General features: G+C 37.4%; 1 protein-coding gene across 2 annotated transcripts in view; it reads right to left on the minus strand.

Moving 5' to 3' along the window:
- Window positions 1–27,648, minus strand: part of LOC114653365 (transcription initiation factor TFIID subunit 4-like) — a 333,979-nt gene that overhangs the window by 178,965 nt on the left and 127,366 nt on the right. For both annotated transcript variants that reach the window (XM_028803639.2, XM_028803638.2), the window contains exons 8-9: window positions 14,999–15,119; window positions 3,495–3,588 (exon numbers count right to left, since the gene is read on the minus strand). In XM_028803639.2, the coding sequence (XP_028659472.2) occupies window positions 3,495–3,588; window positions 14,999–15,119 (215 nt within the window). The remainder of the gene's footprint in view (window positions 1–3,494; window positions 3,589–14,998; window positions 15,120–27,648) is intronic.

Genomic DNA, 27,648 nt, shown 5'->3' on the forward strand with positions numbered 1-27,648 from the left:
TAAAAGATGTAAATGAATTGGGAGGGTGTGATTGGAATGACTAGCAGATGGCTCTGTTCAGAATTAGTTTAAGTATCATCTCCAGAAAACGTCTCTTATATCTTAGCAGAATATGAATGAAGCATATTCAAGGCCTCACTAATGGAGGCATCTACAAAGAGCTGTGGCCATGAGGTTGATGCTGCCAGTCACAGAAACAACATAAACAATTAAGGATTCTGTAAAGTTAAAAAGAAAGGCTTTTTATGTAATACTAGCAGAATGGTCTCCAAATCTCTAGATCTGGCTAAAGACATTTTCACATCTACTGAGTCTGGGGGCAGTTTTTTCAAACTCTGGTGTGATTTCCCAGAAATTCTGGTTTGTGAAGGTAGATGAACACTGCAACCGCACTCACATGGTGACCAAAACAACTTTTGCAAAGGATATCTCAGGACAGTGCCAAGTGATGCAGCAGTTCGCATGAGGTCTGAATGTGATCCAACAGGGGACAGATGTAAATATATGAATACTAGGCATTATGCACGGAATTGTGCATGCTGTGGTAGTGAAGTATCTGCTGCCAGCAATTATCCTATGAACGAAATTCTTTAATGAGTCAAGAGTTAGCAAGGAGCATTAAAAACAATAAAAAGGTAAAAAAATAAACATGCACATAGGTACAAATATGACAAAATTCACATAAAACAGCTTGCACAATTACCAGTCAATCAGACCAGACATGGTTCTTGACTAGGCACCTGATACATGCCCCTCGCATGCACAATCACAGAGCAGTTGAAAAAGAAAAAAAAGGTGTAAATCCACTTGTGACTGGGCAATCAAAACAAACTGAGAAGTGGCCAGAAACAAGTATCAGTGCCATATGAGGCCTACAATCAAGCCCCCTAATCTTACAAAACATAAGTGATGTGCACAGATGGGGCATCCTCTTAATGCGATCACTTTTTAACGTGATGCGGATACGGGGCACAGTAAGTTAGACATATGTAGTAAATGTTAATCAAACAATCCAATATGAACATTGTTAACAAAAAGTTACAGAGTTAAAACAATATACATGTGATTTGGTGGCTACTGTGGAGTAAATATGCAACATCATACAAGTAAATGAAATTCACCTCATAAATCTACGGTAATAAAACTAAAACAAGAAACATTACTGTATGCCCTCAGCAGAGCTCGTCTTCTTTTGTACACTAATCTATTTGAAGCATCTGCTTTACATACCATGCACAGCAACACATACTTTTCAAGTATTTTCCAGCAAAAAAAAAAAAAAAAGGTTTCTGCTCAATGAAAGAAGTCCGTTATACATCCACAGGGTATTAATTGATATGTTTAGTTCACTAGAAAATGAGAAGTGTGAAACACAACCAAACTACCTGGAAATTGACACAAAGTAAAAAAAAAAAAAAACATGCCCTGAATCGGAACAAAACAAAACTGAGTGTGAAAATGCCTTAAGAGAATCAGACAGGCCAAAAAGGCAACAGATACATTAGACGCTAAAGTGAATTCCCATTTGTTGGTGGAGTTTGGTGAGACCATGAGTACAACTTTTGAATGGCCTCAAAGAAGCTCTAACAAAACATTCAACAAAAAGCAGGACGTTAAATCACATTGTTCTCAGCAAAAGAAGGAAACGTTCATCTCAACATGAGATACTGGCAAAAGGTAGAAAGAGCTCTCTGAGAAAATCATAAGCCCCATATCTAAAAAAATGAAATAACAAGGGGTCACAATCCTCAACTTTTATTGGAAACACTAGACCATGATACTGGAACAGAGATTCCACCTGCTACATGAACCTCAAACACTGAAGGAACAATTTGTCTTGGCCACAAAGTAAAGGATCAACTGTTTCCCCTTCCACAGATATTTCAGGAGTAAAGGAAATTTATAAAACTTTCTCTATATAGTGCATGCTTTGTGGGTCTGGTAAATATTTATAATCTAGTACCCCACAGTATCTTACAGAAGGTGCTTCAAAGTATAGGGTTTTCTGGATTGCTGTTGCCTCCCATTCACTTCCTGTATCTGTAGAAGAACTCTTTTCATATGTCTTTTATCTATGTGTATTTGCTCCTCTCTTATTTATAATTTTCTTGTACAAGATATCAAGGTGCAGCTAAGGACTGAAGACATTTCTGCTCTTTGTAAATTATTTTCTCAACTTCTTTGCAGTGCTTCTGGGATGGGATTTGGCACATGCAAATCTGAGACTATATGGTCCTCTCTCAGACAAATGTGGCTTGTTCTCTACAAATAAGGGGGTTAAAGGGGGTTAGGAGATATCCCTAATTACCCAAGGGTCTTGTCCTCAAATGAGAGATGAAGTGACTTCAAAATTGATTGATTATTGGGTGCTATGACAGCAGTTTTTGTAAATATTATAAAAAACAGTGAGACAGTGATAGTGAAACAATAGCTGGTTAATTGGATTTTCTGATTTACCAGACAGGATGCAATCCTCCCCTATGGTCACAAGGTCTGGGTAATAACCACAAGACTGGGATCATAGCTACAAGCAAGCAAAACAATGCTCCTGCACAGGGCTTCTAGGTTCATACTCTGTGACAGTATAAGGAGTTCAGCAATACAGCATGTCCATGAAGTAGAACCACATCAGGATATGCAGAGTTAAAATGATGATGAGTTAAATATTTGAGCTCATCATAAAGATTGTCCTTTCTAAAATATATAGTGTTTTTCAATTAAAAAAGGAAAACTGAATTTCACTTTATATACTTAAATCACCTCACATAAAATGGGCAGGTATGCTTATGATAGAGTTTTGAGCATGATTAAAGAAAGGTAGGCTGCAACTCCTACAGGAGTCTAAGTATGAAGGGGGTATTTAAAGTTATACAGATTAATTCTCAAAGTTAACAAAAAAGGGTTATATCATCCGTCTTTAAAGCCAAACCTTTCCATAAAAACTTAAAAAATAGATAAATAAAATAATGTAAGGCAGGCAACAGCAATAAGTCTGCATACGTCAAGAAGATTATGACTAGGGCAATGCCCAATAAGTGATTATTTACTCAGTACTGCACACACTTAAAACCAAAGGCTTTCATTTAAATCGCTTTATAATATATTCTGAAAATACGCAATTTGGATAAATAATGCACTACTGAAAAAAAAAACTTTAAGAAATAGTCAGAAATATAATTTAGAAAGTAGACACCCAAAAATAATCAAAATGTTTGCTATGTTTTTTCATACTCAATTTTAAGCACGTTGATACATCGTGTATGTTATTATATGGGATTCAAATCATATGTTACTGGTACCAAAGTTGCAATCTACACCATACACATAACTAGCTGAAAAGTGTTCTCAAATTTCATTCATTATAAACCTTGTTAATAGTCGCATAATTAAGTGTAGCCAAAAATAAAAAATAACTAGATACATCTCTTCCAGAATTAAAGCTAATGTGGTAGAACAAACCTGACTCAGAAACCTGATTGATTATACAACAGTACCTGAATGTGCTCCCAAGATTCTCCCTAAAACTGTTCTTAAGCTGCACTTTGACAAGTTTAGGAGGAGGAAGGTATGTCTGTTTGACAACAGTACCTAAAAAAAAAAAACAAAATCTGTAAATAACCTCTTAAAGTAAATAGTTCTGGTGGTTCTTTTAGTTTAAATATTAACAGAAAACATGTGGCAAAAAGAACGTTAACACAATGTTAGCCAAAAAAACTTTTCACAATAAAATATTTACTATACATCTATCATACATTAAATATATATTTTATCAGGGATGAGTCTGACTACACAAAAGGTATACATTTATATTATTTTTGATTAGTTTGTCATCTTTCCAATAAATCTAATAACTTTCTAATGTTTCCAGTGCTATAATGGGAAACAAAGCCCAGTGACTCTGCAGACTTGTGATCCTGAATTATGTGTTTAGTGGTTTTGACAATTTTATATTATTGTTATTTTATGTTATTGTTAAAAGGTAGTGCAAGAAACCTAAACTATGCTTCACTGTCAGTGTTTGTTGCCCAGCACTCCATGCTTGATACACCTTTGTTATCTTAAGAGCTGAATGAGTACTGGGGTAAATATAGTATTTATGCTAACAATGGTGCTTTTATTATGGTGCAGTGGTTAGCACTGCTCTTTTAAAACTGAAGAAGAATGCTTCTAAGTCCTGGACATGGTGAGTACCTAGTTTGTACATTCTCTCAGTAAACAGATGATATGGTTTGCCCCCCACCCCGAAAAGACATGGCATACATTAATGTTACTAACTTATACAGAATGTCAGTAAGATATTTTTTCAAGTTTGTTGCTGATTGTGCAATGAATAAAAGTTATTATAATAAAAAATGATGTTTTATTTCATAACTTACTATGCTTCACGTCATATTTCACAGTACTAATTTATCTTTGATAACATTTAAATTTCAGTATACTGGTTTATTATGTGCATAAAGATAAAAATAATTTTTTAAAAAAGCACAGCTCTACATCAACAAATATTGAATGCAAAGGACTGCTCGGTCATACATCCTTGATTCAATGTACAAAATTTTAGGACATTTTGGATACAATGGAAAAAACGTGTTAAGACTGAGTTTTGTCCTAACATTAGATAATATGAACAGTGCATTCAGTCTCAAAGTCAACGTTTAGTTTTTTTGTCATCTATTCCAATGTCCCAATTTCAGTGCTCTGTCAGCTTCTCTTAAGGTCTCGTTTTGAAAGCAAATTCACAAAACTGATTCTGCACTGAAGCATTACAAAAGAGGGTAAGCTGAGACAAAGCACTTGTTTTCTACCACTTGCCTATTTCTCGTTTACTTCATTTTTATTTAGCAAGAAGTGGTGATTCTACTTTTAAAATAGTTGTGCTGATCTATGTTTTAATGCAATTTCCATAATAAAGTACTGTCCACTTTACAAAATTATCAGGAGCTGGTTACCCCCTCTCAAAAAATGTTTTAATCAATGGTTTACTGTAGTAGTTACAGGCATAGGAGGATAACACAAAAGGCCAATAATGTTCAACAGGGATATCAACTTGTCAAATGTGGATATCAATATGGATGCAATGAATGACCACAAGGAAAATTTTCAGAATGCAGATAATATGGAAAAATCAACACACAAATCAGAATTTCTGCCATTGGAATGCAGAGTCTAAAACAACATTAAGATTCAGTGGCACAAAACATTCCTGTAAATGTTCCAATAGATTAAGGCAACTCGTCACAACATAATTAGATGTAAAACCATGAGGTAGAAGGAGAAGGTGCTCACCTTACAATAAGTGCACATCCTTAGACATGCACTGTAGTAACTTTCACCACCACTTGATATTTTTTATGAACATACTTGAGTCTCAAAAGTAAAAGAGAATCTGCTACATAGTGAAACTGATGTGATTTATGTCAAAAATACTGACATTACAAAATAAAAACTAAAATGCTCAATAAGTGATATAAATGAATGGTGCTCATCTCCACCACAAGTGTACTTTCAAGGATCAATTGTAGGTTTTCAGTGTCTGTTTCAATTCTGTAGGTAATGATTCATTGCTCCAGGTTCTGGTATTCAAAATACAGTGCATCCAGAAAGTATTCACAGCGCATCACTTTTTCCACATTTTGTTATGTTACAGCCTTATTCCAAAATGGATTAAATTAATTTTTTTCCTCAGAATTCTACATACAACACCCCATAATGACGTGAAAAAAGTTTACTTGAGGTTTTTGCAAATTTATTAAAAATAAAAAAATTGAAAAGGCACATGTACATAAGTATTCACAGCCTTTGCCATGACGCTCAAAATTGAGCTCAGGTGCATCATGTTTCCCATGATCATCCTTGAGATGTTTCTGCAGCTTAATTGGAGTCCACCTGTGGTGAATTCAGTTGACTGGACATGATTTGGAAAGGCACACACCTGTCTATATAAGGTCCCAAAGTAGACAATTCATGTCAGAACACAAACCAAGCATGAAATCAAAGGAATTGTCTGTAGACCTCCAAGACAGGATTGACTTGAGGCACAAATCTGGGGAAGGTTACAGAAAAATTTCTGCTGCTTTGAAGGTCCCAATGAGCACAGTGGCCTCCATCATCCGTAAGTGTAAGAAGTTCGAAACCACCAGGACTCTTCCTAGAGCTGGCCGGCCATCTAAACTGAGCAATCGGGGGAGAAGGGCCTAAAGTCAGGGAGGTGACCAAGAACCCGATGGTCACTCTGTCAGAGCTCCAGAGGTCCTCTGTGGAGAGAGGAGAACTTTCCAGAAGGACAACCATCTCTGCAGCAATCCACCAATCAGGCCTGTAAGGTAGAGTGGCCAGATAGAAGCCACTCCTTAGTAAAAGGCACATGGCAGCCCGCCTGGAGTTTGCCAAAAGGCACCTGAAGGACTCTCAGACCATGAGAAAGAAAATTCTCTGGTCTGATGAGACAAAGATTGAACTCTTTGGTGTAAATATCAGGCGTCAGTTTTGGAGGAAACCAGGCACCGCTCATCACCAGGCCAATACCATCCCTACAGTGAAGCATGGTGGTGGCAGCATCATGCTGTGGGGATGTTTTTCAGTGGCAGGGACTGGGAGACTAGTCAGGATAAAGGGAACGATGACTGCAGCAATGTACAGAGACATCCTAGATGAAAACCTGCTCCAGAGCGCTCTTGACCTCAGACTGGGGCGACGGTTCATCTTTCAGCAGGACAACGACCCTAAGCACACAGCCAAGATATCAAAGGAGTGGCTTCAGGACAACTCTGTGAATGTCCTTGAGTGGCCCAGCCAGTGCCCAGACTTGAATCCGATTGAACATCTCTGGAGAGATCTTAAAATGGCTGTGCACCGACGCTTCCCATCCAACCTGATGGAGCTTGAGAGGTGCTGCAAAGAGGAATGGGTGAAACTGGCCAAGAATAGGTGTGCCAAGCTTGTGGAATCTTATTTAAAAAGACTTAATGCTGTAATTGCTGCCAAAGGTGCATCGACAAAGTATTGAGCAAAGGCTGTGAATACTTATGTACATGTGATTTCTCAGTTTTTTTATTTTTAATAAATTTGCAAAAACCTCAAGTAAACTTTTTTTATGTTGTCATTATGGGGTGTTGTGTGTAGAATTCTGAGGAAAAAAATGAATTTAATCCATTTCGGAATAAGGCTGTAACATAACAAAATGTGGAAAAAGTGATGCGCTGTGAATACTTTCTGAATGCACTGTAAATTGCTATTTTAAGAACTATTTAGATAGACAGACTCTCAGAAGTATACTAAAAAAATAAAATGCACTTAGAGGTACTGGCATTTTAAAAACAAAGTAAACTGTAACCAGAAATGTGAATCAAAAAAAAGCACAAGGGACTATTGGGAATTGATTACAGTTTACTGACTGAGATAAGAAGGGACTGCTAAACAAAAATAAACAAGATTACAGAAAACAGACATCTTAGCACTTACCTAAACACTGAAGTGCATTTAAAATTGTGTCGCTAAATGAAAAGGATACAGTAATGCAATTTATATACCACAACTGAGTGTCTAATATATTAATAAAAGATTTAATGTGAATTCACTATTTAAAGAGTTTTGAGAAAAATGTGAACTACAAATATAGTCATGGCCGAAATTATCGGCACCCCTGGAATTTTCCTTGAAAATGCACCATTTCTCCCAGAAAATTGTTGCAATTACAAATGTTTTGGTATACACGTTTATTTCCTTTATGAGCATTGGAACAACACAAAAAAACAGAGAAAAAAGCCAAATCTGACATTTTACACAAAACTCAAAAACCGGGCTGGACAAAATTATTGGCACCCTCTACTTAATATTTGGTTGCACGCCCTTTGGAAAAAATAACTGAAATCAAGCGCTTCCTATAACCATCAACAAGCTTGTTACACCTCTGAACTAGAGTTTTTGACCACTCTTCTTGTGCAAACTGCTCAAGGTTTCTCAGATTTGAAGGGTGCCTTCTCCCAACAGCAATTTTGAGATCTCTCCATAAGTGTTCAATTGGATTTATATCCGGACTCATTGCTGGCCACTTCAGAACTCTCCAGCGCTTTGTCTTCAACCATTTCTGAGTGCTTTTAGAGGTATGTTTGGGGTCATTGTCCTGTGGGAACACCCATGACCTCTGACGCAGACCCAGCTTTCTGACACTTCAGATTTCATGATGCCTTGCACACAGTCAAGGCATCCAGTGCCAGAGGCAGCAAAACATCCCCAAAACATCTTAGAACCTCCACCATGTTTGACTATAGGTACTGTGTCCTTTTCTTCGTAGGCCTCATTCCGTTTTCTGTAAACAGTAGAATGATGAGCTTTACCAAAAAGCTCTACCTTGGTCTCATCTGTCCACAAGACGTTCGCCCAGAAGGATTTTGGCTTCCTCAAGTACATTTTGGCAAACTCCAGTCTGGCTTTTTTATGTTTCTGTGTCAGCAGTGGGGTCCTCCTGGCTCTCCTGCCATAGCGTTTCATTTCGTTCAGATGTCGACGGATAGTTCGAGCTGACACTGTTGCACCCTGAGTCTGCAGAACAGCTTGAATATGTTTTGAAGTTGATTGGGGTTGTTTATCCACCATTCGGACTATCCTTCGTTGCAGTCTTTTATCAATTTTTCTCTTCCGTCCACGTCCAGGGAGATTAGCTACAGTGCCATGTGTTGTGAACTTCTTGATTATGTTGCGTACAGGGGACAAAGGAACATGAGGTTCTCTGGAGATGGACTTGTAGCTTTGAGATTGTTGATATTTTTCCACAATTTTTGTTCTCAAGTCCTCAGACAATTCTCTGCTCTTCTTTCTGTTCTCCATGCTTAGTGTGGCACACTCAGACACACAACAGAAAGGTTGAGTCAACTTTTCTCCATTTTAACTGGTTTCAGGTGTGATTGCTATATTGCCAGCACCTGTTTCTTGCCACAGGTGAGTTCAAACGAGCATTATATGCTTGAAATTAAACGATTTACCCACAATTTTGAAAGGGTGCCAATAATTTTGTCAGGCCCATTTTTGGAGTTCTGTGTGGCATGATGTCAGATTTGGCTTTTTTTCTGTTTTTTTGTGTTGTTCCAATGCACACAAAGGAAATAAACATGTATATACAAAAACATTTGTAATTGCAATAATTTTCTGGGAGAAATGGTGCATTTTCTGGGAACATTCCAGGGGTGCCGATAATTTCAGCCATGACTGTATATTTTAAATGTTAGTCAGGTTTGCCAATTTCGATATTGCCTGAGTCATGGGATGGGCTGTTAAAAAATAACAACAAATAGGTTGACACACAGAAAAGAATTTTGACATCAGGTGAAGGTCATACATAGAGTCTTAGGACTAGTGAATTAGTACTTTTATTTCCACACATTGCACAGATTTCAAAACTTTTTTTCAAAATGTAACTAGCAAGCAAAGTAGAATATGCAGTATGAAAAAAAATCTAATACCTGCATATTACCTATTAACTTGCGAACACTGAATAATATCAGGACAACAAATAATCGCAAATTATAGTCCAGCATTATCTGTATAGCGTTCACGTATTTAACTTACAGTATATATGTACAGGCTTTCCTCTGTTCCTTTTTATCCAACATATCAATGATAATGTGTGTTAGGGTCACCAGCTACCTAAAGATAGCCTTATATGTATAAATGTGTGCATATGTGTGCTTTATAATGTATTGAAAATACAATAGGGTTGGCTTCTTACCCAGCAGTGTCACCCTTATAATAGGAGGTCTGTGAAGTACCCAACCAAATTGGAAAGACAGAGCAGGGCTGTCCTTTATGGACAGACAACCCCCCCAATAAATAAATCTCCCTGCTGGTGGTGCTCCCAATGGTGCACTCACAGGGCAACCTAGGAACTGTAGTTATTGTGAGGAACCCTACTGGGGAACTTGGGGACCACCAAATGGAGCTGCAGATGGAGATCATCTCCTGTTTAAGGAGATCACACCAGACTCAAAAGTGCTTCCCAGGTATGAAGTTGGGAAGGTCTGACAAACAAGATGCTGCTCAACGTTCCCCAGGGGTGACTTCAATCTGGACAAAGTTGCAGAGAGGTGTTGAGGAGAAGGGAGAAGAGATACAAAGAACAGAAGCATTATATTGCACTTCTGTAAAGAAGCCTGTTTAGAGGTATTTCATTATAAACAAATCCTTATTTAAATCCGAGACTTGATTCTGTGCAACTGTGTCTGGGGTTTGGGGCCCCATAGCTCACACTTGTTATACTGGATTTGCTACTAGGATAGGCACCATCTTTCCACAACTCTAAACTGAATTAAGTAGGCTTGATATAATGAACTGTCACTTTATTCAATTTAATTATATTCTTCTGACCAACAATTATCATGGGGGTTTAGGTTTTGACTATAGTTTTATAGGTCTTTGTTGAAAAAACTTTCCTGATCAGAAGTTAGCTTTTGTCTGGCCTTACTCTGCTGTCAGAAATTTCAACTACGTGCATATTTTACTTTTCTATATTATCAACACCTTCCCATAAAGCAAACTAAAATATTTACTTTTTATTCTCCAAGTTTATTTTAACATATTGTACAGAAAAAGTTACTTTATGATTAAAATGCCATATGTGAGATAAGTTAACCTTTTCAACTAACAGATTTCAAGTATTAGGCCTTAGACTTGAGGTCTGGTCATTCTGAGCAGAAGATCAGTGTATTCCGGGAAAGCTGAAAGCAAAAGAAGGACTTAAAGCATTTCGCTTGGTTAGAAATAAAGATTTTGATTCTCATGAGAATATAAACTTGGGATTTTGATAATGATTTGATATCATTTTCTGTGTTTTGAGAAACTGACCACCGTGCTAATAGAAGAAACTTGAGTGCTCATTTTATGTGTGAGTGGCTTCCTTTCATTAGACTTTTTTCAAAAGAGTCCTCTCTCTCAGATGCTGCATTAAAACAGACACTTCTAGTTTAGCTGTACCGGACACTTTTATTAAACTTTTAGTTCAGTTGCTGCTTTTCTGACACTTTTGTTAAGAGCTCAGCTGCAAAAATAAACACTTGGGAAAGAGTTCTGTCTACAGCCAGAATTATTCATTTTCATTTTCAATTAAGGATTTAAAATTTGTAACTAAGGTACTGGACCACCTGGAGCGTCTTGCTGATATGAGCATTTAATCCAGCCAGGCTGTATAATTATGCACTGCTTATATTTGCTTCTTTTGGTTTTAATGTAAATAAACATAAATTTTTAATAAAATCTTAAAGTCTTGACTTGTTCAATTTCTACTAGTGAACCAAGAAGCTAGATTGTCTATTCCTTGTCTTGCTGCAGTTCTTTATGTGTTCATGGGGACATTTCGGAGAAGCCCCCTAGTAGTGGTAAATAGTGGTAAAACTAGGTTAAAGTAAAGTCAGTACCAGTCAGCAAGCAGCCTGCCATTAAAGGTCGTCAGGGTTGCATACAAAACAGATAGACAGTGAGACAGGTAAGAGGTTACCTGTACAGCTGGTTTTGACATTGCTTTCTACACCCCATTAAGAAAAGAACCTAAGAGATTAGTTGGTATCTTTCATGCTAGCTACATGTCATAGGTCAGGGGTGACACAGGGGTGCCCAACACTTTTTCGGCTTGCAAGCAACTTTTAAAATGACTAGGTCAAAATGATCTACCTACATTAAAATTACTATATTTTATATATATATATATATATATATATATATATATATATATATATATATATATATATATATATATATATAAATACTGTATATGAGTATACTTTAAATATACAATATATGTTGGCGTACTTTGCATAACTGCACGACCACAACTGAAAACATTTATGGTCACTACTTTACTCTGATGACTTGCACTAAATGGAGTCAGCCAGGGTTGCATAGTCCAGACAGTAGCTGTTGGTAGACAACCTTAAGCAGGCTTCCAAATGATCATCAGTCATGGTAAAACAGTATTTGCACTTAATAATCTTCATGTGAGAAAAGGCTGACTCACATAAATAAGTACAGCAGAATAATGCAGTCAAGGAGGAAGCACATTTCTCATGTTTGGGTACTTTTCCTCTGTGAGGAAGTTCCAAAACTGTTCATGAGCCCTGGACTTCAGCTGAATGTCAGCCTGTAGTGTCAAAATTTCATCCTTCACTGTGGACGAGTTCAGGTGAAACAGTGTTGAAATATCTGATGCGAGTAAATCAACCTCAACATCTTCCCTAAACGGATACCACATAAATGTAGCGATTGGCTCGAGTAAAGCAAAGTCTTGAAACCATTTGTCGAAATCTGCTCTGTGTAGCACATACTATCAAGTTGCGCACATACCTTCTGCTGCGTCTCCAGCTCTGACGCAAGAATTTGGAAGTTCCCTAAATCATGGTGCTACAACTTTGAGGATAGATGTTGCATTTTTCATTTAAAAGCATTAACTGACCTGTCATATTGACCACAGTTTTGTCTTTTCCTAGCAGGTCTAAATTAAGCTCATTCAACATGTTGGTCAGACCAGTTAAAAATGCCAAGTCTAGCAGCCACTGATTGTCATTATGTTGCTTATACTCTGCAAGTTTAATGACAAGGAGAAACTCCTTTACCTCTGGACAGAAGTCTCAAAATATCTGCAGGAATTTCCCCCTACTAAGCAATCACACTTCAGCGTGCAGCAAGAGGTCAAAGTAGTTGCAGTTAGCCTCCTCCAGATGTGCACGGAACAGTCGTCTTTGAAGAGATCTCGCTTGAAAAGAACAGGCGATTTTCTTTGACACATCCATCATCTCTTTCATGTTTATCATTTTTGAACATAAAGCTTGTTGGTGTATTATGCAGTGGTAATTAAGGAAGTCGGAAAAAGCATTGTCTTCCCTGCACTTGGCATTGAATCCATTCGAGCAGCCCGCCATTGCAAACGCATTGTCCGTGGTGATTGACATCAATTTACACTCTGGGAGCTAAGTTTTCTCAATATAGTTTTTGAAAGACTGAAAAATGTCCTCTCCCTGTGTGTTCTTTCAAGGGCAGTATTGTTAACAGCTCCTCTTTTGCAGTCATATCTGTAAACAACACCTGAATAAAAATGTACAACTGCGCTATATCACTTATGTCCGTAGACTTGTCTAATTGCAGTGAGAAACACTCGCAGTCCACAATGTCATTCCAAAGCTGCTGTGTCAAATCATCAGCCATTACTTCACAGTGCCGTATAACTGTACTTCTTGAGAGCTGAAGATAATATTTCTGGTTTGTTTTTAAAATCCCAAAACAAATAAGTCAGCTGCCTCAACGAAGGCCTTTTTTATCATCTCTCCATCTTGGAAGGACTTCTTATGCTTAATGATGGAGTGACTCACCCAGAACGATGCTTCAGTGGCTGCCTTTGCTTTTGAATTCAGCGGAGTGAAAAATGACTGCTGTCCGATTAACTGTGATTTTAGCTCCCTCACTTTTCTCTTTCTCAGCTCGCTTTTTGGAGGGAAGTCAGTGTCGTAGTTTTTATGAACAGTTTGTAAGTGTCTCTCCACATTTCCCTTCTTTGGAATAGCAATGATAGACTGACAGATCAGATAAATGCACCTTGAATGAGGCATGCTGAAAAAACGTCCTCCATCCATTTTGTATGGAAGTGGTAAGTTTCTGGTTTCTTATATGGTCCAGCCCCCCCCCCCCCCACTCATTTTGTATATCCTTTCTTTAGTAGATATAAATTGGAAGGATAACTAGGCCACTTAGCTCGCTGGAGTTTTGCAGTAGCTCAAGCTTTTGGTCATGCGTGCTTGGTGACCCGTATGTTAGAAGAGAAGAGATCTCAGACTGGCCTCCCTGTATGTCAATCAAGTGGCAAATGCCATACAGAGGATAGATGATAGACTAACATCTAAAAAAAAATTTTTGAATGCCATACGATCTACCTGCACTACCTTTCCGATCGTGATCAATGTATTGGTCATCCCTGTCATAGGTGGTCTGATAATACAACAAAACACATGCATACGTTGACATGGAACAAAAGTATTTATTTCACAGTTATCTGCCTTACTATTAACAATACATTAATTGCCAGCTGACTAAGAAAAAACTAGACATAATGACTTAAAAAGCTAATAGATAATGTAACACATGACATTACCATTCATAATTTGGGTAACAAATGAACATATGCTGATCTAACAAAGCACTACTTAAAACCTGCCACACACTAGCTATATAATGGAAACAAGTCATTGTTGTTAACTCAAAAGATCCCTTTCCAAAAGTTTCCCTTAGGGGATCATGAGGTTTTAATAATAATAATTTAAAAATAGCACACATTAATAGAACAGTAGCATGTATGTGAATGTCAGGGAAACATTTCAAATAACTCTTCCTATTAAGATACAGAATTATATAACATTAAATCAAACTAAATGAACTGGGATTAACTATCATGCTACAAAAGACAGCTATGGGCAGTTATGCATAATGATCTTACACACAGCACACAATAATCACATTTGGCCTCAAACTGAGCTTATTTATATTTTGAAAATATATTTATCTTATTTACTGTACATATTTAGATCACATATAGGCCAGAAAACATGACCCTCATTTCCTTTACTTCCAAGTTACAATCCAAGAGATTATGACTATCTGTGTGCTTTCTTGATCATGGTTAAGATCCTGGCTCTGTCAAGAGCTTAAATGAACAATGGTACACTTATCAACATTCAAGAAACCACCCGTCATCATGCTCTTCTAAAGAAAAAAGTAAAACAGTGGCTCCCTTTCCACCAACTGATGTGAAAAGGCTTTAAAGTAACAAGAACAGTGATAGAACATGTCATCTACATGAAAAAAACATACCTGTAGTTTAAACAGCAGCACTGACAGGTAAGCAGTAAAAATTGATTTAATTACATTTATACATATTTATGGGTTAGCTTTTATAAAAAAAATTACTTAAAACAAAACAAAGCACTATAGACACCAAACTGGAAACAATCATCAACATTAAATGTACCTGTTGCACGGTGACATGTCTGTGTTGCAGGTGGAACTTTGTTCACAGATTGTGCAGTTATCTGGGGGATAGTAGTTGCAACAGTGGATTTTATAACATTTCCTTTCTGCTGCTGAATTACCTAAAACCAAAACAATCACCTGAAGTTAATTTGGAGCGTTTAAGACTGAAATTAGGTTGTTTAAAATAAGTAACAGCAAAGTACAGCTTTGTAATGTAAAAACAGTTATAGAATTAAACACTCTGCAAGAATTTTATGAACATGACTATGATATTTAAATAATACAGTTTAATATACATATTAACTTAAAAACTGTGCATTCTAAGTTTTAAAACATCAAGAATTATGGGAGGTGTGTAGATATCCAGCTAAATTATAAACACTGATCAAGTTGCAAATAATGTTTATCTTTTACACTAATAAACATGAATGTCCTAAAACTTTTACAGAAAGTTGAGTTTGCAGGTGGTTTTTTGTGGATGTTGAATTTTACAAATTAAAGAATTATGTACATCTCTGAGAAGATAATACTATCATTGGCTTGGAGAGAAAAAAGCACAGACGACAGGTACTTTAACTAGTTAACTATAGAAACTACAGCATAGAAACCCTTTTTATTTGTACACAAATATAACAGGTGAACTGCATGAAGCACAGAATATATTCACAGTTCTCAGTCCACACCTGTCATACTGACCATCTACCTAATTAAAATTGGTTTGTCCAAAAGAAAAATAAGCCGTGCCATGCTTCAGAAAAGATATTTAGCAGATATTTGAGTATAGCACTCAAAAAAATACCTCTTCTGAGGCATGCACATCATGTTGATGAATGGACAGAACAAATATTAAATGCGATAGAGAGAGACAGACAGGCAGACAGACAGACAGATATTCATATGAAAAAGTTTGGGACCCCTCTTAATATTCTGGATTTTTGTTTATCATTGGCTGACCTTTCAAAGTAGCAACATCCTTTTAATATATGACATGCCTTATGGAAACACTAGTATTTCAGCAGTGACATTAAGTTTATTGGATTAACAGAAAATATGCAATATACATCATAACAAAATTAGACAAGTGCATAAATTTGGGCACCCCAACAGAGATATTACATCAATCCTTAGTTGAGCCTCCTTTTGCAAATATAACAGCCTCTAGACACCTCCTATAGCCTATGGTGTCTGGATTCTGGATGGAGGTATTTCTGACCAATCTTCCATACAAAATCTCTCCAGTTCAGTTAAATTTGATGGCTGCCGAGCATGGACAGCCTGCTTCAAATCATCCCATAGATTTTTCGATGATATTCAAGTCAGGGGACTGTGATGGCCATTCCAGAACATTGTACTTCTCCCTCTGCCTGAATGCCTTTGTAGATTTCGAACTGTGTTTTGGGTCATTGTCTTGTTGGAATATCCAACCCCTGCGTAACTTCAACTTTGTGACTGATGCTTGAACATTATCCTGAAGAATTTGTTGATATTGGGTTGAATTCATCTGACCCTCGACTTTAATAAGGGCACAGTCCCTGAACTAGCAACACAGTCCCACAGCATGATGGAACCTCCAACAAATTTGATAGTAGGTAGCAGGTGTTTTTCATGGCATGCAGTGTTTTTCTTCTGCCATGCAAAGCGCTTTTTGTTAAGACCAAATAACTAAATTTTTGTCTCATCAGTCCAAACATTTTGTTACAAAATTATCTGGTTTGCCTAAATTAACATTTGCATACAACAAGTGACTCTGTTTGTGACGAGAGTGCATAAAGGGCTTCTTTCTCATCACCCTGCAATACAGATGTTCTTTGTGCAAATTGCGCTGAATTGTACAACAATTTACAGATACACCATCTGCAGCAAGATGTTCTTGCAGGTCTTTGGAGGTGATCTGTGGGTTGTCTGTAACCATTCTCACAATCCTGCGCATATGCCACTTCTGTATTTTTCTTGACCTGCCAGACCTGGGTTTAACAGCAACTGTGCCTGTGGCCTTCCATTTCCTGATTACATTCCTTACAGTTGAAACTGACAGCTTTTTGTAGCCTTCCCCTAAACCATGATACAGAACAATCTTTGTTTTCAGATCTTTTGAGAGTTGCTTTGAGGATCCCATGCTGTCACTCTTCAGAGGAGAGTCAAAGGAAAGCACAACTTGCAATTGACCACCTTAAATACCTTTTCTCATGATTGGACACACCTGTCTATGAAGTTCAAGTCTTAACGAGTTAATCCAACCAATTTTGTGTTACAAGTAATCAGTATTGAGCAGTTACATGCATTCAAATCAGCAAAATTACAAGGGTACCCAAATTTTTGCACAGCCAGTTTTTCACATTTGATTTAATTTCATACAACTAAATACTGCTTCACTAAAATCTTTGTTCGGAAAACACCCCAGTACTCAGATGTTCCTAGGAAATTAAAAGACATACCACCGTTGTCTTTTTTGTTGAATGTAGAGTAAATTATTATGCAGACTGAGAGGGGTTCCCAAACTTTTTCATATGACTGTAGATAGATAGATAGATAGATAGATAGATAGATAGATAGATAGATAGATAGATAGATAGATAGATAGATTCATATGAAAAAGTTTGGGAGCCCCTCTTAAATCTTTGGATTTTTGTTTATCATTGGCTGAGCTTTCAAAGTAGCAACATCCTTTTAATATATGACATGCCTTATGGAAACACTAGTATTTCAGCAGTGACATTAAGTTTATTGGATTAACAGAAAATATGCAATATACATCATAACAAAATTAGACAGGTGCATAAATTTGGGCACCCCAACAGAAATATTAAATCAATACTTAGTTGAGCCTCCTTTTGCAAATATAACATATATACACCTCCTATAGCCTATGGTGTCTGGTTTCTGTTGCTTATAATGTCTGTTACTGTGAATAGTCAAATGAGAAGAAGATTATACTGATCACCAAAAGGCATCAAGTTACAAATGACACATTTCTTTAATATTTTAAACAAGATTACATTTTATTTTCATCATTCACAAGTACAAAATATCAAAGAAATGAAAAGGGCCTGGGCACCCAACATGGTCAGTACTTAGTAAGACTACCGCTGGCAAGTATCACAGCTTGTTAACGCTTTTGAAGCCAGTTAAGAGTCTCAATTTTTACTTGGGTTATTTTTGCCCTTTTGTCCTTCTAAGGCTTCTAATTCTGCAAGATTCTAAGGCTGTCTTGCTTGCACTACCCTTTTGAGATATGCCCACAGATTTTAAAGATCTTTAGGTTAGGGGACTGTGAGAGCCATGGCAAAACCATCAGCTTACCCCTCTTGAGGTATTCCATTGTAGATTTTGAGGAGTGTTTTGGAACATTATCTCGTGGTAGGACCCATCCTCTTTTTAACCTCAACTTTTTTACAGATGGTGTGATGTTTTTCTTCCAGAACTTGCTGGTATTTATTTGAATCCATTCTTCCCTCTACCAATGACATGTTCCCTATGCCACTGGCTGCAACACAAGCCTAAAGCATGATCGATCCACCCCCATGCTTAATAGTTGGAGAGATTCTTTTCCTAGAATTTGGCAAATTTTTTTCTCCAAAGTTTGCACACTGTGGCCAAAAAGATCTATTTGTCTTCATCAGTCCACAGGACTTGTTTCCAAAATACATGAGACTTGTTTAGATGTTCATTTGCGAACTTCAGATGCTGAATTTTGTGGCAGGGATGCAAAAAAGGTTTTGTTCTGCTTAGTGGAGCCCAAGGCTGAGACACTCTATTGTCCCACCTTGTTGAGACAAGGTTTGAGGAGTTAGAATTTATACAGCATTGCATTTTGCATTACCTGGGGTTTCCTAATGATGACTGTGAACAAGCCATACCCCTATGAAACTAATTAAGGTCTGAGATCTTGGAAAACATTATCTGAAGCATCAAATATCTTGGGGTGACCAAACTTTTGCATGGTGCTCCTTTCCTTTTTTCAGTGTGCAATTGTAGAAAACAAAAACAATACATTAATCTATACTAGTAAAAGGCAAAGCCCTCACTCACTGACTCACTCATCACTAATTCTCCAACTTCCCGTGTAGGTAGAAGGCTGAAATTTGGCAGGCTCATTCCTTACAGCTTACTTACAAAAGTTAAGTAGGTTTCATTTCCAAATTCTACGCGTTAACGGTCATAACTGAATCCTACTTACGTACATATATACGTCCATCGCCTGCAGCTCAGTCGCCGTGTGAGGCAGGCTGCGTCCTGCATCCCCCGGCCTCCCACGTAGTTGGCTGCCTGCCTCTTTTACACGTTTGGAGAACCGCCAATGCCTCTTAAACATCTTAGATTCACAGGTGACGATTTGAGTAGTGGACACTTTGATGTTTATGAATGTTTCAACTCTCAAAAGCTGGATGCAAAGTTATTGATGAAACCGGTTGTATGCTCACAACGCTTGACAGATGGCGAATGTCACTTCAACACAACAAGTCCTGCAAATACTAACGTAATTGAAACAAACCATGAAACGTAAACTGATTATGACAGCAGCAATCCAAGCTGTGAGAAAACAGTAAAAAGGAGGCATGACAGACGTCGTGGTACATTTTCTGATGCAGCTAGATGGAAACAACTTCGTGACGCTGCCGCCAAATACTCGCAGAAAAATCCACAAGTTAATAGACACGCTGTCGCTAAATACCCGCAGGCAAATCCACAAGTTCATAGAGACGCTGTCGCTAAATACTCACAGGCAAATCCACAAGTTAATAGAGACGCTGCCGCTAAATATTCGCACGCAAATCCACAAGTTAATAGAGCTTCTGTTTCTAGGTAAGATCCCGATAATAAAAAGCGGCTCATATGAAAACAACAGGTTTGGTTCAAAAAAGCAGATTGTGGATTTGCGTACAGCCACTGAAACTTTGTAACGGCATGAGACTTCAGGTCACGTGTCTACAAAAGAACCTAACAGAGGCAACTATTTTTACTGGCAGTGGCTCAGGGGAGAGAGTTTTTATTCCTTGCATCCCCGTTATACCCTCTGATCTCCCATTTCAATTCAAACGCCTCCAATTTCCAGTAAGGCTCTGCTTCGCAATGACAATTAATAAGTCTCAGGGACAAACCCTACAAAAGGTTGGCATTGATTTGAGGCAAGATTGCTTTTCACATGGCCAACTGTACATTGCATGCTCAAGAGTAAGCTCAGCGCAAAGCTAGGTCATATAACATTACAACCGGAGGGCCGAACTGACAACGTGGTATACAAAGACATCCTTAACAAATAATTATTTGTATATTTTCCCTCAGTTTAAAAATGTTTACTTTTCTTCTTACTAACAATTTTAAGGCAGTACTTCGCCGCTGCAAAGCGCGGGTATTTTGCTAGCCTTGCATAAAATGCTGAAAAGAAATATGTCATCTTAAACTTTATGCCTTTCGGTGACCAGTTCATTTTCTGCTTTCTTAACTAATAACAGTCATTTTAAGCAAGGGTGCGCAAACTTTTGCATGTCACTGTACATTTATAAATATACATTAGTTTCACAGCACATATACATTGTAATATCAGTAGTTTTATTTCCTCATGGGATCATATACTGTTTAAATATCTGAAATAAAAGTACCCTCCTTTATTTCAATACACACTCATTAAAACTACAAAAAAGGGAACAAAGAGGTAGAACAGAATAAACTGAAGGGTGACAACAGTTTTAGCTGTACTAGTAATATTATATATATATATATATATATATATATATATATATATATATATATATATATATATATATATATATATAAATAAAAAGTTGAAGAAATTAACAAACACCTTGCACTCTGATAATGCATCATGCTATCAGACCTTATAATTAAAGACCGGTTTATGAAGATAATTTTTCTTTCAGAAGTTTCCTTTTCTATCTTGTTCAAGATAAAACAGTTATCATGTTTCATGCATTTGACTCATTTTTTTTTACAGAAACACATTTAATAACAAATGGACTTCCTGATCACATATAAAATATAAAAAAGAGCACTTCTAACAAACAGCCAAAACATACATAAATTATTTATAAAGATTTGCTAGTTTTGTTTTAATCAGGAAGTCTATTAAAAAATTCTGTAAATACACTTAAGTTACTGTACATGACAGGTACAAAACTGCTCTCATATCTGTCATCTGGCCTGTTCCCAAGTTGCCAGATATTAAAGGTTTAACTATACAAAGTAATGCAAGAGGAAAGTAAAACTATCCTTATATTGCCGATTTATTCAATTCAAAAGTAAGATCTATATATATAAAAGACCAAGTCGCCCGACCATAGGGTACGTACGCACGACAGAGCCCCGCCCACCAACTCTAACCCTCCTCCCGCGTCATGGGATACGCACGACAGAGCCCCGCACGCCAACTGTAACCCTCCTCCCGCGTCCACCCTCACTCTCGAGGCATGAGCAGGCAGTGTGCATGGGGTACGCACGATAGAGCCCCGCCCACCAACTCTAACCCTCCTCCCACGTCATGGGATACGCACGACAGAGCCCCGCCTGCCAACTGTAACCCTCCTCCCGCGTCCACCGTCGCTCTCGAGGCATGCACACTGCCTGCTCATGTGCCCGCCCCCAAATCCTCACCAAACACATCCTGAGTCGCTTTGGTCTGTGCTACAGTTCACATGCACCTCTGAGCCACGTTGACTGATCATTTTCCTAACATGGCCACCGCTTCACATGTATTTCATGGAAACAACTCTTCTTTCAAGGTTATACAAATTCCTGCATCAGGTAACTGTTTCTTTCTATCAGTCAGATATTTCTGGAAAAATTTTATCGATGAAACTGTCGCTCTCGAACTTCGCAACATGGCTGTAACCTTTGTTTGCCAACATTGTGATAACTTCGGCGACGTGCTGTCCATTTTTCTTAGTCACGGAAGCATAGTCATACAGTCTGCTCAACGATACGCTGACTACATGAATACTTCCAGAGTTTATGGTGGCGAGGCAGAAATTGTGGCAATGTCCCAAATACATTCACTTCCGAGAACGTCCTTCATTCCCCGAAGAATTTCTTAGCAGTCTTACTCCCACTGGCATGCCTCCGCATAAACTCAAAATTAAAATTGGTTCAGTCGTCATGCTTCTCAGAAACCTCATGCCAGAAAGCAGTCTCTGTAATGGCACTAGACTGACTGTTACCAGCAGTCACCGCCGCTGCTACCTCACAAACTGTCCTTATTCCCCGGATTTCCCTGACCTCATCAGATTCAAATTTGCCTTTTACTTTTACACACAGACAATTTCCTGTTAGATTAGCCTTCGCAATGACAATTAATAAGGCACAGGGCCAAACTTTCAAAAAGATATGCCTATATCTGCCAAAACCAGTTTTCAGTCATGGACAATTGTATGTTGCTCTCTCCAGAGTTCCATCTTTTCATTCACTCACAGTCGTATCCTCAAACCCACCCCATTTGGACAACTGTGTCTTTCAGGAAGTGTTCACCCATCAATAAATAATTATGCAGCGTATACTACGCCGCTGGTCGGCTAGTGAAAACATATTACAAATTAAGATTTAGCATATGACTTTACAAAGCTTTTTATTTTTAAAACTTACTGGGATAGAGTATTACCAGTGAGCCCACCCTGAGTGCTCAGCCAGCCTATTCCTTAAACAAATCTGCCATGACTGACCTTAGTAGGTGCAAATATCTCTGAAGGCCACCCACAATTCGAGATTTAAATCCTTCATCAAAGCCTTAGATACTTGGACAAGCTCTTTACACTTGCACAGATTTTTGAAGCATCATGTGAATCTGCCAATATTCTGTCTACATTTTCATTCAATATTTGAAAAAAGCTTACAATTTTTTACTCTCATTGTATCTTGCATGAGGTGCTTCAAGGGTATAGGTTCCTGGGCTGCTGCCTACCTGCCAATCGGTCCTGGTATTTGGAGAATGAGATTCTGCATACTAGGAATTACTGTTACTACAGAGAAATATATGTATGTACATATATATGCATATATAGAAACTACTGTTGAGGTGCTATACTCTTTTTCGTTAACTCAGGTCAGCCGAAGCACATCTGGTAATGCCACCTTTGCATGGTATCAAATCTCAATCCAGACTCATCATACCTAGCTCCTAGTTGGTAGGACAAGCTACCATCTACATCTGATCTACCTACTCTCTTAATCAGTTTAAGAAGCAATTGAAAACCCCACTGTTTTGTGAATATCCATCAAATTGTTAATGAATATTTTTTGCTCTGTGGATATCTTGTTACATTGTTAATTGATCATTTTTTGTTATGGTAGCTTTATAGATCTTCAATTGTAGTGATCAACTTTTGTAACCTGTCCTGTTACACTCGTTTACTCAATTATGTTGACCTCCTTCATAATGAGTTCTGGATAAAAACAGTCCATTAAGCAAATAAACATTAATGCAAATGTTCTACATTCAATGTGGGAGGCAGACTCTGCCAAGCACATGTCTAATCGTCTCTCCTGCTAATAAGAATTGAAGACCATTCAGAATGGGAACCTAAGGACTATATTGCAGCTGTTTGCAGATTGTGTTGTCCTCTTGGCTTCAATACACTTTAATCTCTGCTACACACTGGAGTGGCTCACAGCCAATTGTAATGAAATGAAAATGAGAATCTACAACTCCAAATATGAGGTCATAACTTCAATAGCAAAACAGCTGTTTCGTCTCTTCAGGAAAGGGTTTGTAAAAAGCTGCTCAAACAGAAGGATTAGTTGTTCAAGTAGCACTGGGGTCTTTGTTCACAAGTGAGAGGAAAGGTGGTTTTTAAGACTGACTGATGAATAACTGTAAACCAGTTTATGGATGTTGTACCAGGCCAGGGGGCTAAGGAGGAACAAGGAGCTAAGTCCAGTCCTGAACAACACTTCTGATTTAAATGTATGACTAAATAAATAAGACTGAGTACAGATGTTTGAAATAATGTGCTCACTCCCTATGGCATGGTGAGAAACTCAGAAATATGGGAGAATTGTGGTGTAAACCTACTGTTTGTCTGAACAGTAAATATATCCTCAAATTGTAAAATAAATATGATCTTTTTTATATGTGTATTTTTAGATACTTTAGTGTATTATAAGATAGTTGTAAATGTTTAATTTATAGATATCTACTAATATTTTAAATCTAAAAATAAGTTTATCGGCCAAAGATGTATTTAAATCACTTTCCAAACATTTCAATATGTATTTTAACTGATCTGTACCATTGTGACAATTTTATCTCTAGTTTACATATCTGTGTAATGTCTCTTTGAGATCCCACTACACTATAAACCCTGTTGTTTCAACAAGTGTCAATCAGGAGAGCTAACATTGAAGGGGTCCATATAGTACAGCTAAGACCGGGAGAGCACAAAAATACATTAGCGGTGTATAATAAACAAAAAATGACTTCTAAAAAGGTGCAGCAATAACATTATAAATGTTTCTCCTTATGCACAATAATAAAGTCAGCTCTAGTTATAGACAGAAATGTAAGAGTGTTGAAAATAGACATAGTTAGGCTCATGTCCTATTATTGTGAAAAATTTTGCATCATATACCTCCCCCCCAACCCCCCGCCATGCTTTATTAATTGCAAAGTGTCTTTCTACCAGTAGATGGGGGCAGAGAACCACCACAGGCAGGCTTGTATTCTGACAGCTAATGGTTCATTCTTGATGAAATTCAGAAGCCCTGAGTATTTTTTCTAAAAATGGCTGAAAATAGTGATTTGAATAAAGGTTGAGCCCAAAAAAATGAATAGCACTCATGAAACAGCAAGTGCCAAAACACTAAAGAAATTATTTGCATAATCTAACAAGTCATCAACATGAAGAGAAAACTGGGTATCACCTCATATACTTAAATTAAAAAAACACACTATTTTATAATAAAAAAGAAATAAAATTAACTTCAGTAGAATAAAAAATGTCATCCTCTTACAATTATCCTAGATTTCATTCCACTCTACCTGCCAAATCAAATGAAGTAAAAACAGATTTTAAATTACAGTGTATTATATGATCTCCATCATTATCTGTGCAAACATAATTGCATAGTGGTTTGTGCAACTGTAAAGACCCTATTAGAGACAAATAAAAAATAATGTTAAAAAAATATTAGATGGCACTGTGGTCTAAGCAGTTAGGTTGTTGCCATACAGCTGTAGACAGCAGATTTGAATATTTACATAGCACTTGTTGTTGAATGTTTTCTACATACCTGCGGCAATTTTTCTCCTGGTTCTGTGTTTATTAAGTGATACATCTAAACCTCTTGGTATATGAGAGAGAGAAAATGTTGAAGACTAGTAATGGACACTGTATTATCTATGAATGCTTCCAGGATAGGCTCTGATTTGGAATATGCATTACAGAAAAGAGGGGGATACATACAAATATGTTGGGAAACAAAGAAGATTTAAAAAAAAAAAAAAAATCACAGGTTGGGAGTAACAGGCTATTAAAAGTGCCTAAAGGCAGACCACCTTGAAATGCTGCAACATCTTACCAATGTTCATGTATTTAATTTAAACTATTTTAAGCACCTTGGTACATGTCTTGCCCACATTTCAAACTGTTTTTTGTGGGTGGTGGGTGTTCAGAATACTTGTTTTGGCTGAATTCAGACAAATTAGCTTGACAAACATGACCAATGAAATGCCAACAGTGCTCAAAAACACCCTTTCACACAACTAACTAATGCAAGAGAAATATAACAAAAAAGCCCCTTTTCATTCCAGAATATTGCATGTGAATACCTCAATAAGTTTCACTGCTATAAATGCTTCATTTACTATATAAGAAATATGTTAGTTTCAAACAACATAAAACAAAAACTATCATTATCTCATATCTTCCAAGAATATTTCAGTGTTCCCACAATAATTTTCACCTAAAGCCTTCAAAAGCCTTTCTTCTGTAGCTGTCTTTAATGTGCATGACAAAACATTTTCTAAGCGCATGTCTTTAAAACCTTCATATTTTTCACCATCTTCATATAACTGCTACTAATAAGCGAGTGGATGGCTTAGTTAAAGCTTTCATTCACATAATCCTATCTACAGGAGATGACTCTAAATGACACACTTTGCATTAATTGTGTGTTTCTAAAAGGGAGAAGACATTAAAGACTCACAGGCAACGCCAACTACCACTATGTTCCAAATGAAGGTAGTTAATGGAAGCAATCCCTTAAAATGCCCAAGTGATGAAAAAAATCCCCAAAGTGTAATTTAGACAATTCTCTCTCTCTCACACACACACACACACACACACAGGTACCTAAAAATAACCAGAACTGAAAAAAAACATTATTAATAATTTTTACTTACTGAAACTTTAGATCCTTCAAAGTAGTCTACATGTGAATGAACACACTAGTCCCAACAGTTTTCCCACTGATGGAAACATTTTTGGAATTGCTGAAGAGGAACATTGTCCCAATGCCTGCAGCGATTTTTCTTTGACTTCCTCCATGGTACAAAACTGCTTTCCTTCGAGTTCTTTTTTCATATGTGGGAACAAGAAAAAGTCACATGAAGCAAGATCAGGCGAATAGGGAAGGTGGCAAGGAATCCAAGACATAGAAGTCATTTCACAAATCTCTTAAATAGTCCGACGGCGATCTTCATTGTGAACTTTTTCAAGATTTTCACCATTCCTAATTGAGGAAGGTCGGCCAGATCTTGGATGATCTTCAAGTGACATTTCCCCTCGTTTGAAATGAGGAGGGTGAAAACCACTCGAAGACCTGTGTTTTACTTAAAGCTTCCTCTTTAAAAGCAGTTTCAAGCATCACTACAGTTTTAGCTGCTGTTTTCACTAAGAGAAAACAAACTTTAATGCAGACTCTGTGTTCTTTACGAGCACCCACCACAATATTTTCAAGAAAACATTTAATAAGCACCAAGAAAAACCAATACGGAATGCCATACGAACAATACAGAGCAATGCCACTTGGCAGACAGCCACAGACTACTGTAAGTATGATACACCTAGCAGCAAAATTCACAATTAAGTCTAGATTGTGTACCAGGTACAGATTCCGGTTATTTTTGGGTACCCCCTCATATATTATATACCAGGGCTACTCAAATATAAATTTGAAAGGTCCACTTACTAAATTTCCATTCAGTCTGAGGTCCGGAAAAGTGACGGTCAAATTCCAAATAGAGAACTCCAAAAAAAGGCAATCCCCAAACTTTAGAACTATACACAAAAAAATGACATGGTAGGCCTTTTAGTGTGAAAGGTGACACCTTCTTTGTGCCACCAGTTGTTTGAACTTGGGCATAAAAGGTGTGAGGGCAAGGCGGAGGCACTGATGTAAATGTTCATTGGTGAGGGTGTTGCGGTATATGTTTTTCACCATGTTCATAGTGGAAAAGGCAGATTCACAGCAGTACGTTGAGGGAAACATTGTAAGAATTTGAAGGGCCATCTTCTGCAGGAGAGGAACACCTGCCGCAGTAACCATCTTTCTCCAGAAGGTGACAAGGTCACAGTGAGATTCCTGCAGTGCTAGGTTTTCTTGTAGCTCAATTAACTCTGTTTGCAGAGAAGCAGCACTGGCCCATTGGAAGACGTTTGTGGCTTCATTTGAGAATTCTGCAATATTTTTGACAAGAAATGG

The sequence above is a fragment of the Erpetoichthys calabaricus genome, chromosome 6 (assembly GCF_900747795.2).
Source record: "Erpetoichthys calabaricus chromosome 6, fErpCal1.3, whole genome shotgun sequence".
Classification (NCBI taxonomy): domain Eukaryota; kingdom Metazoa; phylum Chordata; class Cladistia; order Polypteriformes; family Polypteridae; genus Erpetoichthys; species Erpetoichthys calabaricus.